Raw genomic sequence first — 14,401 nt, 5'->3', positions numbered from 1 at the left:
AAAACATCTTTTAAATATAAAAAATACAATATCACAAAATATTCTATAATCTATAGAATAATTACAGCATTTCACAATCTCCACAAGGCCAGAGCAGCCTCCCTCTCCTCCATCATCATCCTGCAGCTGCTGTTCTGGTGAAATTGATATATGTGAAGTAAATAAACTCCTGATTGTATTGTGTCACATTTAATGATTATCACATGTACTCGTACACCTCAATCAAAATGTATTATGTATTGTGTCACATTTAATGATTATCACATGTACTCGTCCACCTCAATCAAAATGTATTATTGCACAACATGTATTTCTGCACAAATGTATAATGAGCACTATTTAGTTATGAATGTGAAGCACTGTAGGTTCTCTTCAAAGAGTTTCAGGTCCACCTCCATCTCGCCACCTACAAGACGGCCCACCAAGGGGGGGCATCACCGCGCCAACATGGACCAATGAGGGACGACGACACCCTTCTGTAGAGAATATAGCAAAATGTTTATGATGTTTTTGTAACACTTTCACTTGTACCAACAGACAGCTAACTGGCTCTTCATTGATTCGGACTGTGAACTTGGTGTGTGAAAGTGTCCTCGGCTGAGGGTATTTTTTGACATTGCTGTCATCATCACTTTAAATAAATAAGTATCTTGATCAACTAGAAGTTTACTGGATTCAATTGAAAGACTATCTCAGCGCCCTTTGGGCTTCAAAAACCCCAACAAAACCTGGTGACCCCGTGACGTGATGATCTGAAAGTTCTGGACACGAGGGTGACTGGAAGAGAAGCCGGAGGAGTGCGTTCAATGACATATACAACAGGCCTGACAAACGATAAGGTGAGCAAACCTGTTACAAACGAAATTGCAATAGTTTATTGTAGAACAATAGTACTTGTAAATGTCAAAGAACACACTCTGAACGCTGTCTCATAAAATATACTATCCATGCTGTTTGCATATTGATGAAGTGATGGTGACAAAGTTTTGAAAAATACCATATGAAACTGTGCACAGAAAAGGTTTTAAAAAGTGACACCGGTGTAAGAAATAAGGTTAAGAAATAAGGTTTTCGAGTAGCGCTCGATTTGATAGTGTAAAGTTAAAAATATCAAGTCTTTGGGAAGAAAGCGCAGTCTGAGTGACTGGTGGTGTCTGCAGGATGAAAAAGGCCAACGCGGCCTGTTCTGGCTAAAAAGAGAGAGCCTTAACAGTGAATATTTTGATGTGACTGCGTGGAGGAGGTTGACGAATTCCCCATTGTCTCACTATATATTTATTCATCTTCCGTAGACGACCATAGACACATAGTTTAAAGTAAGTAAGCATTTTGAAGTGGTTTAAAAGATCACGGAATTCGGCTAGCGGGGGCTATAAAAACCCTATTTATTCCAACGATAACGGCATAGAACGAGTATCAATGCAGTGTGGTTTGGAAACTATATGTTGATGAATGTGTGTGTGAGTTGTTGAAAAGCAATGTTGTTTGTAAGTGACGAATTGAGGCGTCAAAGTCAAGCTATTTTAGAGCTAACGTCTATACAGCTCCAGGTGCCCGCCTGAAGCTAACGTGGAGCTAACGCTTGTTTGGGGTTACATTTACGTTTGTAGCGGAAGATTTAACCGTGCAAACTGACTGTTTGACTATCGATAGATAAAGGGGAATCACGGGAAGGTGTTGGTGTTATTAAAAGTTGAAAAAAGTTGAAAAAAGTCTCACCAGAAGGAACTAGTTGGTACAAGTGCTTAACAAGGCCAGCAAATCGAGCGTATACAAACGCCAAGAAGTTGTTCGACTTTCGAAAGCACCTCGGAACAAACAGAACCTTGAGTCTCACGCTGATAACATTTGGGGTTGGGCATTACAACGAAGAGTTTGTGTATTGATAAAAAGTAACGAATACAAGGCTCCGGCTCCAGGGAATGTACTCCTACGACGGAGTGTGCTCGCTGTAACAGTAGCTCCATTGATTCGATTCCACTTCCTGTTTTTGTAATACAGTAAGTTCTCCACCAGGAGTTCCAAAGGGACAAAGCCGCAAGGAAATTTGTAGTTTCATTGACTTGACTTGTAGTCCATTTCCTGTTTCTGTAATTCTGTAAATCCTCCACAAGGAGTAAAAAAGAACATTTGTAGTTTCATTGATTCGACTTGTAGTCCATTTTCTGTTTTTATATTTCCGTAAGTTAAAAAGTTTTTTTTGGTTTCCGGTACCATTGACCTTTGACCGAGTACACTCAAGTTGAACTTTGACCCTCTTGTTGTGGACATATGCCTCCATCTGGTGGACAAAATTGAATTTACACCCAAATTCAAATAACTACTAAGAGTTATAATTATAATAATTGTCACGAATTGCCCATTAGAGAAAAAGTTTGAATAAGTCCTGCCTTTGATTTACCTTTGATTATACTTATATTTCAGATTTACATTTTATGGTTTTGATTTACATGTTTTCTTTTTATTTCTGATTCCAGATTTAAACTTAGGAAATTTACACTTCCAATTTTTATTTTCTATTTCAGATTTAAACATAAACATTTTTTATTTCATTTTTATTTTAGATTTAAAACGTAAACAATTTTATTTCATTTTTATTTTAGATTTAAAACGTAAACATTTTTTAATTTCATTTCTATTTTAGATTTAAAACCAAAACAATTTTTAACTTTGTTTCTATTTTAGATTTAAAACGTAAACATTTTTTGCTTTTAATTTTATTTCTCGCTCAATTAATTTTTGAACTTTAAACATTTTTTATTTCTAATTTTTATTTTCATTTTGCGCTCAATTTATTTGAATTTTGAGTATCTCCACTGACTGAACAACATTTGAGGAATTTAAAATTTTCAACATGATGGATCCATCTGAAAGCTCAAAGCAAGTCAAGGTTGTGTCCACAGCACAGTACAAAGAACAAATGTACCAACGATTGGATGCCTGCACCAAACCAAGTGAAAGAAAGAAGGTTCGAGCAAAGACAGAAAAGCTACTACTCGCATGGCAAGAAAGAGGATTGTTTCCAACTGATGATCAACCAGGTCCAAGTGAGGACCAAAGAAGGGCAGTTTACGAATTTGAAAATGGCGAATATCAACAAAAGATGGCAGCATGGGAGAAGACAGGAGAAAAACAAAGATTTGGAGCTGTAAAGAAAGCCGCATTGAAAGCTGCAAACAGAAAATCCAGAGCTATGCATCTCCTTCTACTCTTCAAGAACATACCTCAGACCGCACCTGAGACAATTTGTGTAATCAGGGAAGCAAAAGAAGAAGAAAAAGGCACCAAGATATTGAAGAAACTACCACAACAGTGTATTGGAGCCGCCTGTTGACAGAAGGTCAAGACACTCCAGGAGTCCAGAAGACTTACATGGAATGGAAGCCTTGGATCAACACATTAGCTCCATATGGACCTCCACTTGATCCTTTACACTGCACCTATAACTACTTGCGTCAACCTGACGAAGAGTATCAACAAGCCTGGGAGGAAGAAAGAAACATGACAAAGGAGCAAATAGAAGTCAAGGACATCTACGTGGGACCTCAAGGTGTAGCTGCATTCTGTGCTCTCACTAAAGAACAACTGCAATGGTATGCATTATCAGCTGAAGCAGTGCCACATATCACACTGGCATTGGCAGTAGGATCTGAAGCAAGGTCCCTAGGTCCCATGATAAAGAGAGCCATGTCAATCAACTGGCTCCCAACCAATATTGCCTGTGTATGGAGAGCAGAAGATGAGACGATGTGGAAAATCACTCACCACAGTATGGATGTTGGCATCTTGGAAGAACAAGAATTGGAAAGAGACCATGGAAGAGAACACACCAACCATCCTGACACAGAAGAAACACTCAAAGATATCCCATCATATTTGTGGACAACTGGAGACTATGATGTAGGTTTTGTGCCTCATCATGAGGTCTCAGTGACTCTCAAAACAGAACAATCATCATGTTGGTTACCGCAATATAACCTAAAAAGAGAGCAGGTTGAAGGAATAGGAGCAACAATCAATGGACTCCTAGAAGCTGGCGTAATCAGACACTCAAACTCCATCTGGAACACACCCATTTTACCAGTCCCAAAAGCTGGCAACAAAGGCTGGAGAATGGTTCATGATCTAAGAAAAATCAACTCTGCTACAGTGTCACAAAATATACCTGTTCCAGACCCATATGTGGCACTTCAAAATCTCAATCCTGAACACAAATACTTCACAGTCATAGATCTGGCTAATGCTTTCTTTTGTCTACCATTGGACCCTGAAGTACAAGACATATTTTCTTTCACATATAAAGGACAGAAATACACCTACAACAGAATGCCACAAGGCTACAAAGACAGCCCAGGACTGTTCAATCAAGCTCTGAAAAAAGACTTAAGCAGCTTACAACTGCCACCAGGTGTAACTCTGATACAGAACGTTGATGATTTGCTGCTCGCAGGTCCTGCTTGGAAGCCACAGCAAATCTCCTTACAATACTTGCAGAAGCAGGATACAAAGTCAAGAAAGAAAAAACTCAAGTTGCAAGAAGATCAGTCACTTTCTTGGGAAGACTCATTTCTGCAAACAGCCTGACTCTAACCAATGCACAAAGGACCTCAATCCTATCACATGGAAAACCAAAGACAGTACAACACATGTTGGCATTTCTTGGATTGACGGGTTACAGTAGGACTCATGTACCAGATTATGGAAATCTGACTCAACCACTCAGAGACATGCTCTCAGAAGCAGGAAACAGAAACCTCACTGCTGAGCTCATCTGGACTACAGAAGGCGAAGAAGCTTTCACTAAGACTAAACAAGCCTTGGGACAAGCTGCACATCTATGCTCCCCAGACTACAATGATGATTTTCATTTGGATGTTTCTGAAACAGGAGGGATGGTAAATGGAGTCCTGTTTCAGAAAAAAGGGGGAGAAAGACATGTACTGATGTACCACAGCTCAAAATTAGACAATGTTGAACAAGGACAAACAGGTTGTACAAGACACCTGGCTGCTCTAGCAAAGACAATTCAAAAGACTGCACACGTGGTGATGTGCCACCCTCTCAAAGTAAACACTACACATGGTGTAGTGGCGTTTCTAAACTCACAAGCGTTCACTTTTTCTCCAGTTAGAAAAGTAAAGATAGAAGAAACACTAACTAAGCCCCACATCACATATGTGGCAGGGACAATCAACATGGCAACAGGACTGAATTCAGAAAACCATGACCCACATGACTGTGCATTTGTCTCACAACAAGATCTTAAAATTAGATCAGATTTGGAAACCGAACCATTGAATAATCCAGATAAAATTCTATACAGTGATGGCTGCTGCTACAAAGGAGATGAAGGAAATGTAGCTTCCTATGCTGTAGTGCAACAAAGTGGAGAAAACACACAAACTTTGGAAGCACACATCATTCCACAGCCAGCCTCTGCACAACTTGCAGAAATAGTCGCGTTAACACAAGCATTGAAACACGGAGAAGGCCAGAGAATAAATGTATACACAGACTCTGCTTATGCATATGGCGCTGTCCATATTGACGGCCCCCAGTGGATGAGAAGAGGTTTCCTGACTTCATCCAAAAAACCTGTCAAACATGCTGAAGCATTAAGAGCCCTACTGAAAGCGGCACTGCTGCCATCACATGTTGCTATAATGAAATGCAAAGGTCATCAGAAAACTGATACAGCAGTGGCAAAAGGAAATGATGCAGCAGACAAGGCAGCTAAAGTAGCAGGCGGCTACACTCAGCAAATGATTTGTTTGAACAGTGAAAATCAAGAGCAACTCACTTTGGAGAGCATCAAAGAAATGCAAGCACAAGCAGGAGTCTATGAGCATAATCAATGGGCTCATAAGGGAGCCACCAAGACTGAAGGAATCTGGAGAGCTCATGATGGCAGACTCGTGGCACCAGCTAAACTATGTCACCTGTTGATCAAACAAGCCCATGGCCCCACGCATGTTGGAAAACTAAGAACAACAAGGGACATAGAGGTAGAATGGTGGCACCCATTTATGAAAGAGATGGTTGAAAACTTTGTAACAGAATGTGATACCTGTTGTAAATTTAACAATAAAAGAACATACAAGTGTCCTATGGGTCGTTTTCCAGTGCCAGATGCACCATTCAAAGAGATATGTATTGACTATACAGACATGGTAGCAGAAAATGTGGTAAGAGGGTACAGATATGTTTTGGTAATGGTCGATCGTTTCACTAAGTGGATTGAAGCAATTCCCTGCAAAAAAGAAGATGCCAATTCTGTAATCAAATGGTTAAAAAATGAACTCATACCAAGGTATGGAGTTCCACGTTGCATACGATCAGATAATGGGACACATTTCACAAGCCATAAGCTTGAAGAAGTAGAAAAGTATTTTGGCATAACACACAAATTTGGGTCAGTATATCATCCGGCATCACAGGGTTTGGTAGAACGAGCTAATCAAACACTCAAAAGAAAACTTGCTAAAGCATGTTATGGTAACAAGTTAAAGTGGGTAGATGCCCTACCTTTGGCACTCATGTCAATGAGATCCTCACAAAGCAGTCAAACACATTTGTCTCCACATGAACTGTTAACCGGTAGACCAATGCCTGGCCCTCCACGAGAAGGAGGGCACGGTCCTGTATTAGATCTATGGCAGATTGAGGCAGATGAATATGTCAAGGCTTTGGCTAAAATCATCGAAGTTTTGTCTACACAGGTGGAAGCAGCAGCAGAAAAACCTGACGAACCACCAGAGACTCCTGTTGGACCAGGTGATTGGGTAAGGGTCAAGGTCCACAAAAGAAAGTGGTCTGAACCTAGGTGGACTGGACCGTGGGAGGTGACAGAACGTACTTCACACGCGCTCCGGGTAAAAGGTAAAACAGGAGCTAATTGGCACCACCTCACACATTGTGTACCTGCACTGGCGCCTTCTCGCTGTTTAGCAGAAGTTAGTCAAGATTTGAACCTGCTGGAACAAAACAGTACTGACTAATTGATTTGTGAATCTAGAATCAGCACCAGAGGATAAATTGTCCTTAGATTAATCTAAGTTTCACTTGTCACAATTATTTGTTTGTCCGTCTAAGTGAGCAGATAGCAGTTAAAACCAGTTAAAAATGCCACCAATAAAAGACAAAAAAGCGGAGGTAATAGTGTACCAGAAAATCTCTCCATGGGGAGACCCTCGGGTGATAGCTGGGTTAGCACTGCTCAAAATTGTTATAGTGCTCCCCTTGACATGGTGGGAGTTTTGCCTGAGAGTAGGAAGTAAGGAACCAAGCAATAGAGTAGCTAATCTTTGCCCAAATGAAGCTTACTACACACCAGACAATCTGACAACTAAACAAATCCAAGATGTGACTGAACGATCCCCTAATGAGATTGCACCCCCTAACACAATACTAACGCGACGAGTGAGACGCATGAGAAGCATGAAAAACAACGAAGCCGTAGATATTAAGGACGGTGGGATTACCGTTACAGTAGAGAGAGACAAGATCACCTCGTTTGAATTTGATGTAAACACCATGATGTCTGCTAATGGTTTCAAATGGAGCACACAATGCGATTCCAACAAAGCCAAGTATCTGTGTAGGCGTCCCTGTCATTATTCCGATGTGTTTGCACACTCAAACGGGGGATGGATTAATCTAGACCACCCCTTGGTTGAAAAATGGAGAATCATTAAACGAAGCCCATGTGAATGTGGTGAAAGAGAACCACCTTATCCTAATCCTGATCCAAGAACTCTGCCCGGTAATGGGCATCCGACAAATTGTAACCCTGTGGTCATCACAGTTTTCCACCCTGAACTCTCTGATTCTGGCCTGTACTATTTAGGGATATCAAAGAATGCCAAAGACCCACTGTTCATGTTTTGGTTGAAGGTAATAGAGCCAAGCTTAATCCCTCTTGAGAAAAAGACCCAGAAAACGTACACCGGACTAGCAAAGAAGAAAATGAGTGTGACTTATCTGAACATCACTACTCTTAAAGAAACAATGGCAGTGGAGACAGGATATCAGGACAGTAATGCATGGCTAGATTGGGTGAGATACTCCGTTGAACAGAGTGGTCAATCAAACTGTGTTGCATGCGCCGCTGCTAGACCTAGTTTAGCTACTATTCCATTTCCATTGAATCTGAGTAATGACCCAGCAGGTCTCCAGTGTATGTATGCTTTGTACACTCTTGTCAGTCCCGCAGGATGCACCTCTCTGGCCCTGTTGTATCCAGTGACCAGAATTGACTTCATTCCACCTCATTTTTTGGCCTATGACGGTGATTATGAGTGTATCACCAAGACCAGTGGCGCAGGCACTCAGGTAGGACATTTGAAATGGTGTAATTCCACTCTAAGGGTTTCCCACGGAGGGATGTTGTTTGGAGCAAAGATGTCTGTCATGGAATTTGCCAGAGCTGACATATGGTGGTACTGTGGTACAAACACTTTGTATCCAGCCCTACCGCCAGATTGGGTAGGTACCTGTGCATTGATACAGTTGGTAATGCCTTTCTACATCCTGCCAATCTCTGCTGAAGAACTCTCCGGTCGGTCTCGTGGGAATGAGCTCCTGAGTCGAGGTAAACGTACTATTCCCAGAGGAAGTTTCAGCTCCACAATTTACATAGACTCCATAGGAGTACCACGTGGTGTCCCTGACGAATTCAAAGCTAGAAATGAAATTGCAGCAGGTTTTGAGTCCATTTTCGTTCGAGTGACTGCCAACAAAAATGTAGCTTGGATTAATTACCTTTATTACAACCAGCAGAGATTAGCAAACAACACCGTAGATGCTTTGACTGGAGTGCATGAGCAATTAGGGCAGACTAGCCTGATGACATATCAGAACAGAATTGCATTAGACATGTTGTTGGCTGAAACAGGGGGTGTCTGCAAATTGTTTGGATCTATGTGTTGTACTTTCATTCCAAATAACACAGCCCCTGATGGATCCATTACCAAAGACTCAGCGCACTCAGCAAAGAGCTAGCCTCAAACAGTGGGGTAGAGAATTACTTCACAAGCTCCATGGAGCGTTGGTTTGGTCAGTATAAGATGATGGTGTTGAGCATTCTGTTGATCGTACCGATAATGATAGGTATACTAATCCTGTGTGGTAGTTGCTGCATCCCATGCATCCGCACCCTAACCACTAAGCTGATCACCACCGCCCTGACCAAAGAGAGAGCTGAAGCAGGTCAGTTTTTGATGCACGGAGAAGGCGAGTTCCTCTTAGAGGAGGAAAGACAAAGCCTGCAGGTAGATGTTTTCGTGTGAATAAATTCCACTAAATGATCACTGCTGCCATGCCTCAGCTACTGATTTTACTGTAGTTAGTCTCACACTGTAGGTACAGTCTAATACAGCTACCTCAGTCTTACATAGACATTGCACGTTACCTATATTTACAGTCTTTTACTGATGTTCCAGGTATACTGAGATTTACTGTTTTTCTACTGTTTTTTTATTGATGTTATAAGTGTGCTGAAATTTACAGTCTTATACCAAAAGTGTTTTTATAAAAAATGAAGCTAAAAGGGATTTTTACACTGGAATAAAAGGTGAAGCTAAAAGAGATTTTTATACTAGAATACAAAGCTGTTACTAAAGGTATTCTTTATTAAAGACAAAGCTGCTACTAAAGGTATTTTTTATCAAAGACAAAGTCACATTACCGAAGGTATTTTTTATACTTATTTTTATAAGTCACTGTTCTCTAAATTCAGATATGTTATTTGATTGAGGTATTCTCTATTTTATAGTCATTGTTGTCTAATTCTGGTACGTTTTTGATTGAAATAAAAACCAAACAACTAAGAATGTATTATTTCATACCATATGCTGTATTCTTGCACCAATTGGTGCTTTATATTTACTGAATGATATACACACCATAAATGGTGTGTACGGAGGGAATTTGTGAAGTAAATAAACTCCTGATTGTATTGTGTCACATTTAATGATTATCACATGTACTCGTACACCTCAATCAAAATGTATTATGTATTGTGTCACATTTAAGGATTATCACATGTACTCGTACACCTCAATCAAAATGTATTATGTATTGTGTCACATTTAAGGATTATCACATGTACTCGTCCACCTCAATCAAAATGTATTATTGCACAACATGTATTTCTGCACAAATGTATAATGAGCACTATTTAGTTATGAATGTGAAGCACTCTAGGTTCTCTTCAAAGAGTTTCAGGTCCACCTCCATCTCGCCACCTACAAGACGGCCCACCAAGGCGCATCACCACGCCAACATGGACCAATGAGGGACGACGACACCCTTCTGTAGAGAATATAGCAAAATGTTTATGATGTTTTTGTGACACTTTCACTTGTACCAACAGACAGCTAACTGGCTCTTCATTGATTCGGACTGTGGACTTGGTGTGTGAAAGTGTCCTCGGCTGAGGGTATTTTTTGACATTGCTGTCATCATCACTTTAAATAAATAAGTATCTTGATCAACTAGAAGTTTACTGGATTCAATTGAAAGACTATCTCAGCGCCCTTTGGGCCTCAAAACCCCAACAGGTGCAACAAGAGTTAGTACTGCAGTTTTGACACCAGAAGCAGCAATGCCAGAATAAAACGTCTCAATATCTTTATTAGATGAAGCCACCAGCTTTGTTCTCGTTTTACCTCTGGACTGACTAGGTGTCTCACCTCACAACCAAGTGTTTTTTGTCTTTTTTTGGCCGAGGTAAAATCCATATCGCTGACTGGTAAATAAGGCACTTTCTTTACATGTGATGGCAGCCATTTGCTATTTTCTTCTGTGCATGTTTGGCTTATTCTTGAGACTACTTCACTTGTGAAAAGCAAAGCACCAATGTGAGAACATGCTTCGCTTAAGCCCGTCATACAATCACAGTGTGCGAGGATAACATCGCCGCTCTTCACACTCACAAACCACGGCTTGAGTGGTGTATCTCGAGATCTTTGAGAGTGATTTACACGGGCATGGACGAGAACATGGTGTCGCACGCATACGTCACACAGTTTTGTCACGTGTTTGCACACAAAGAATATTTTATCCCTTGTGTTTCTATTGTTCTCCTTTCTGGAAGAAAAACTTATATATATATATATATATATATATATATATATATATAGTCACATCAGTATTGTTCTTGACACTGTACTTAGGTACAATTTTAAATGGGAGATCAGGGTTAGTGAACTGAAATGTTACGCTCACCAAACAAATTAGTGACTTTCAAATGTTTTAATATAAGGGATGAATGCAGGTCTGTGACCTTCAAAAGGCCTCACAGTAGCTGTCATTATTGTCTTTCTGAGAATACTTGTACTTTATTGAGTACAACACCATTCACTATAAGCAACAAGGTATAGGAGATTATTCGGCTGGTTAATGCTGTTGTTCAGTAGGTGAAGCTAAAGCACCAAATACTTAATTATCAACCATCATGAACATCCAAAGAAGAAGACGAGGCCCGCCTCTGTTTTCCATCACGTCCTCAGACATGCTATAAATATCCGGGAACCCAGCAGAGTTTACCATTGAGTAGAAACACATTGAACAGTGAAGATGAGTGGAAGAGGCAAAGGAGGAAAAGGACTCGGTAAAGGAGGCGCAAAGCGTCACCGTAAAGTGCTCCGTGATAACATCCAGGGAATCACCAAGCCCGCTATCCGCCGTCTGGCTCGCCGTGGTGGAGTGAAGCGTATCTCCGGTCTAATCTACGAGGAGACCCGCGGTGTGTTGAAGGTGTTCCTGGAGAATGTGATCCGTGATGCCGTCACCTACACCGAGCACGCCAAGAGAAAGACCGTGACCGCCATGGATGTGGTGTATGCTCTGAAGAGGCAGGGACGCACTCTGTACGGCTTCGGAGGTTAAACACGCACCGTCCGTTTATTGAGACCAAAGGCCCTTTTAAGGGCCACACACTTCATCAACTTAAAGACATGAAATCCTGTAAGACATAAATGTGGTAAATCATTACATTGTTTCATGGCCTAACATTTAGATTACAAAAAACTTGTACTAAATGATCAACCACACTACGTTTTAAGTGAGTGGTGTTATTTAGCACTTTGTTTGTGTAATTCTAAACTGCAGAGGCACACAATACAGTTATATTTGTTTCTAATGGTGGAATCTGAACAGGCTGGAAGAGCCAGGGCACAGTGTGTGTGTGTGTGTGTGTGTGTGCCATCCACATGTGCTATAGCGTCCCTAAAAAGATGCCATCACCTTTCAGCAGAGAACGGAATTAAACTCTAAATTAGGATTGCATACACCCTGGTCATTGATGGAAAACCAGTTCCTGTACTCCTCAGCATCAGGAGTTGATGGGAACATGACCTCCATCTATGCAGCCAATCACTCATGGGAAGTGACCATATTCATAGAATTGCACTTGGCTTGGACGGCAGCATCAGGTAAAAATATAAATATAAATACTCCTCTATTCACAAATAGCCTTGCAGACTTTATGAACTATTCTACAAACGGTTGCTTCACTGACGCCACACAAATCACCAGTTTCCTGATGAAAAGTTCCAGTTGCCAAAAACCTGAAAGTGAGCAAAACGTGGTGCGAAGTGGGTAAAGGTCTTCCTCTTTGAGACGAGGAGGAAAGGCTAGGCTCAAGTAGATAATATATGCAATGCATTTTTTTTGTACATTCTAAAGCGGTCTCAAAGTTATTTCATCATAGTAATTTAATGGATTAAATGCTGCCCACAAAAGTCCATGCTGCCTCACAAACAGTTGGATTTAAACAGAGGTTAATTAAACATGCCTCCTTGAAGAATTCATTTAAGATTCAATTTAGTCCTAGAGTAGTTCTAATCCTCCCCCTTGCAACCAGTTTAGTTTAATCCAGAACAAGCTAAATACAGGATTATGAGTGACTATGATGAGTCTGTACAGGTCGCTTAGAGTTAGAACAGCCTAAACGAGCATTTTAGTCTGGGATTAGGTTTAAACCTTGACTGTGAAACCGCCCCTAGATGTGATGTGTTCTTATTTTACATTCCAGGATGTAATTAAAGTTTAAGATCACAAATGTTTTCAATCATATAATCTCACAATTTTTCTTGAATTAAATATATAAGAATGATATCAAATATATTTAAGTAATTTATTCAATATCTTATTATGGTTTAACTGGTGTATTTTCTGTTACATAGCATGTGTAACACAGATACAATGTAAGCTAAACTAACTAAACTATTCTTTTTGATGTTCTGTGAATTTTGGTGTCCGTTTTGTTTGTTTTTACAATAAATCTTAATTGCACTACAAAAAAATTTCTGTGTATATTCTTTGTATATTTACTGCAGTTATTCATGTAAACCAGTAGTCTGAGACATTGTTTACAGCTTAAAAGGGTGTTACGTCAAATTTGGTGGTGATTAATGTTTTTTGTGTTGTAAGAGCTGTTAAAACAGACTGGTGTTCCCAGTCAAATTTGACCAAAGTAAGGGGGGAGAAACGAACACAATACGAGGGTTAAAGCCTCTAACTGTGCTTCTCAGACAGGTGACATGTATCTGTCAGTGTGTTTGATCATTATTAGTATAATTATTAACTATTTATATTAAAAGTCGTCCTCAGCAGAGGACATGTTCACAGCTCTGATAGGAAGTCTGGCTAAACTGCACCATGAGCCTCGGCTATCATCAGTGTGTTTGCTGCTACCAGAAAACTTCACTTTATTACAAACTCATCAACAGCAGAAGGTTGTTTTTACACGGAGTCCCTGAACAAACACGTGGGCCATTTGGAAAACAGCTTTTGATGAAGCTCTGGTGCATTTTAAATCATTTTAGGGGAGAAATGAGTGTGAAAAGCCGCTGAGCAGTGCTGACCACGGCGGTGAATATGTGAGGTTTGGAGGCTCTACAAACAAAATGCAGAGAGCATCAGAGCTCCTCGTGACTTCAACATGAAGAGACACAAGTCTGCTGTCGGTCCCTTCGCTGTCAGCCTTCAGCACTTCTCCTACATTTAGTTTTAAGGCTTTTACCAGTGCAGAGAAAACACAAGTGGCCCGGCTTTCAGACTGCACAGAGGAGCAGCGAGCCGGCTGAGTCTCCACGGCTCTCATGGTGTGTTTAAGTGCAGCCTCCTGCTCCGGGCTCTTCAACAGTCAGACTCTCGTGTTATCGTGAGGACAACAAGTTGAGCAGAAAATGACAGAAGTAGCTCCAGCCGCCGCTCCGGCCAAAGCAGCCAAGAAGAAGGTTTCCAAGCCGAAGACAGCCGGCCCCAGCGTCCGCGACCTCATCGTTCAAACTGTGGCCGCATCCAAGGAGAGGAGCGGCGTGTCTGCGGCCGCCGTCAAGAAGGCTCTGGCTGCCGGAGGCTACGATGTGGACAAGAACAAGTCCCGCGTCAAGAC

General features: G+C 40.9%; 1 protein-coding gene and 1 pseudogene across 1 annotated transcript; both read left to right on the top strand.

Annotated features, from left to right (window-relative positions):
• Positions 1–11,520: 11,520 nt before the first annotated feature.
• On the top strand, positions 11,521–11,937 carry LOC115009371 (histone H4). The gene has a single exon (XM_029433327.1). The coding sequence runs from the start codon at positions 11,578–11,580 to the stop codon at positions 11,887–11,889; it is 312 nt and encodes a 103-aa protein (XP_029289187.1). The 5' UTR covers positions 11,521–11,577; the 3' UTR covers positions 11,890–11,937.
• Positions 11,938–13,980: 2,043 nt separating this feature from the next.
• LOC115009353 (histone H1-like) overlaps positions 13,981–14,401 on the top strand; it is a 1,126-nt pseudogene continuing 705 nt past the window's right edge.

The sequence above is a fragment of the Cottoperca gobio genome, chromosome 6, assembly GCF_900634415.1.
Source record: "Cottoperca gobio chromosome 6, fCotGob3.1, whole genome shotgun sequence".
NCBI lineage: Eukaryota > Metazoa > Chordata > Actinopteri > Perciformes > Bovichtidae > Cottoperca > Cottoperca gobio.
The sequence above is the reverse complement of the archived record's forward strand: the minus strand, read 5'-3'. Positions and strand labels throughout refer to the sequence as shown.

Coding starts and splice junctions, on each gene's coding strand:
- LOC115009371 (XM_029433327.1), top strand. CDS start 11,578: ATGAGTGGAAGAGGCAAAGGAGGAAAAGGACTCGGTAAAGGAGGCGCA.